This window comes from Austrofundulus limnaeus, unplaced genomic scaffold, assembly GCF_001266775.1.
Source record: "Austrofundulus limnaeus strain Quisiro unplaced genomic scaffold, Austrofundulus_limnaeus-1.0 Scaffold17, whole genome shotgun sequence".
NCBI lineage: Eukaryota > Metazoa > Chordata > Actinopteri > Cyprinodontiformes > Rivulidae > Austrofundulus > Austrofundulus limnaeus.
In genome coordinates, this window is record NW_013952419.1 from 3635829 (window position 1) to 3638568 (window position 2740).

The window sequence follows — 2740 nt, forward strand, 5'->3', positions numbered from 1 at the left end:
TCTAGTAATATATTTACTGAGAAAAATGGTGACGTGTTCAATACTTATTTTACCTGCTTTATATGCAATTTTTTGTTTTGGAAGTAGAAAAAATACCTCCCTGAGCCTACCCTACTCTTTCATGAGACCTCAGCCATTCATTCTAGTTTTTTAATCTTGTTCTTTGTGTTTTCAGGAAAAATGTTAAAAACCAATAATGAATTATTTAAAGTTGCATTTTTTAAAGAATCATTTAATTTCTTTTGTGTGTGTGTGCAGATATCTCTGAATACTAAACAAGAAATCTCCATACACAGTTAGGCAGGTAGGTTGTAAATGTGGTTGCGCAGTCGTCTCTAGGTTCTGCACAAAACTCTGGAACTGCTGTCAGCTTTGGACCGTTTCCTTCCTCCCAAATATACAGGGCAATCTAAAAATGAGGAAAAAACACAAACAGACCAACATTAAGACATTTAATTTGTAGGTAATTTACTAAGGAGTAAAGTCATTGTTAACGGCAGTTAAGTTGGATAAATGTTTTGTGTTTCTTGCGCACAGACACACTCGAGTCATTTCAGGAGACGCTGCTCAGTTTAAAAATCCTGCTCTGAATATCAACTATACGAAAGTGGAGAAGCAGAATTAATGAGGTGGAGTAAAGCACAAGTTAGCTTTGACTATAAATTTACTTTATTAATAGGAACACCTTAAAACGTGACATTAAAAAAGAAAAGTAAACTAAAAAAAAAGCATGTCCATTCTTCACCATCATRCAAGTTCCCAACACAAACTGTGACAGATGAGGTTCAATCAAAACAACTTTTAATCTGTTTCCTATCAGTCTCAGCGTTAAACGGCGAGGGGCGAGATGCATTCCCTGGAGAAATGCCAGATTTTTATGGAGATAAATTACTCTCAAAAGTATCACAAAAAGGTCCACAAGATTTACAAACGTATAAAACGTTTTCCAAATGTTCGCCTTTCAAACTGCACAAGCATGAATCTTGTACGCTTCTGTGAAACTGATTCATCTCCAGAGGCTTTTTGTTTGGAAGACGTTTATACACTGACAGAATATCAATAGATGCATCAGCAGCAAAACGTTTTTCAGTTAAATATCAGACATCGCAACATAAAAGCCCTAACAGAAATCATATAAAATCAGCACCTCGTGTGTCAAATCAATGGTGAAATCTGACTTGGGACTCTCGTAATGAATCCGCTCAGCGAGTCTGAAGGGCAAAAGAGAAAAAACAAACAGCTAAAAGAGGACACATCATTAACCGAAGCTAACGCTAGTGAGCTGAAGTTACAGACATGCTGCAGATGTTAAACATCAAGTTTAAAGTGATGGTATAGACTGGATTTTATTACCTCAGCAGACAAGTCAAATATCTGACTTAATGTTGCATTTAAAAAAGGCAGTGTTTATGGATATAAATTAACTTTAATTTTTGAGTTATTAGTTTCTTTGCCAAATACTGTAAAAGACTTGAATGTTTACAAAAAAGTCTGATTTTTTTTAAAAAAGGGAAAGAGAAATTGAATTATCTGCAGATATTTGCACAGAAACACACCTCTTACAAAGCGGAGCACTTAGAGCCCAACCTGCTGCAGGGTCAGGGTACCCGAAGGAGCCGGGGTCCTCAGAGAACGCGTAGTGATGAATGATGGAGGCCTCGTTGTCATGAAGACGCCTACCCAAAAACCATTCCTGTGTGCAGCAAAAAAGGGAATGAAAGTAACTCGTTTTTTTTTTTTTTTTTTCCTGTTTGCTGACCAAGGTTTTTATCACAAACAAAAACCGTTTAGAAAATGTGAAAAAGGTTTGCAGATCTGGATGCACATATGACTCTCACCTCTCCGAGTGGGAATCTGAGAAAGACCCGGAGCAAAGCAGACAGCGTGACGTTGGTTTCTTCTTCTATGAAAAAAAACCAGAATGCCGTTTCTCCATAAACCGCTGCCAGACTGTGGAAAATTCACAGGAAGTCTCAACGTCAGGAATCATTACAGCTTCATTACGCACAGTTGTGTTGAATTTGGATTGGATCGACTCGTTTCTCACCACCTCACACAGTCACATCACTCACTGTGGAAGAGCAGGAAGAAGACTCCAAGCTCCTCCAGCATTGGACAGCTCGTGGAGGAGGAGAACGACAGGAAGTCCCTGCGTCCAATAAAACAAAACATAATGATGCATCGAACCGTGGATCTGAGCAAAAATAAAAAAAGGTCTTAAAGGGTTTAAAAAATAATAATAATTAATATGAATATTTCAAGCAAGTTTAAAGAGAAAAAATACCAACATATAACATTTTTAAAGCATCATTTGGGAAGATGACAGATAAATATGTTGATGAAAAACTCCAATTTAGTGTTTATTAATTCAACTCCATGTCTTCTTGTTTACTCACTGAAAAGGTGGCTGGTAGGCAAGATTTGTGGCTGCCATCTTGCCAGGTGCTACGCATGTCTATGTACTGTGTACATCAGGGGTGGGCAATCCTGGTCCGCGAGGGCCGCAGCCCTGCATGTTTTATTTTTTTCTCTGCTCAAACACACCTGATTTGAATGAATGGGTGATTATCAGGCTTCTGCTGTACGGAGGACCGAAACTGACATAATTAAAAATAAAAGCGGAAATATATAAATTGACTAACAAATAAATAAATAAATAAATACACTTAAAGTGCACCAAAATAATTCAAAAAGGAGAATTATGTATGTATATATATACACACACACACACACACACACA

At 37.3% G+C, this 2740-nt stretch overlaps 1 protein-coding gene across 2 annotated transcripts in view; it reads right to left on the reverse strand.

The window, feature by feature from the left end:
- Positions 1–2740, reverse strand: part of b3glctb (beta 3-glucosyltransferase b) — a 27241-nt gene that overhangs the window by 16509 nt on the left and 7992 nt on the right. Inside the window, exons 1-6 of one of the 2 annotated variants that reach the window (XM_014003329.1) lie at positions 2397–2469; positions 2073–2194; positions 1839–1950; positions 1557–1693; positions 1148–1211; positions 293–409 (exon numbers count right to left, since the gene is read on the reverse strand). In XM_014003329.1, coding sequence (XP_013858783.1) covers positions 293–409; positions 1148–1211; positions 1557–1693; positions 1839–1950; positions 2073–2194; positions 2397–2453 — 609 coding nt within the window. In that variant the 5' untranslated portion in view covers positions 2454–2469. Of the gene's footprint in view, positions 1–292; positions 410–1147; positions 1212–1556; positions 1694–1838; positions 1951–2072; positions 2195–2396; positions 2470–2740 lie in introns of those variants that run through there. The other variant, XM_014003328.1, reaches the window with a different exon arrangement.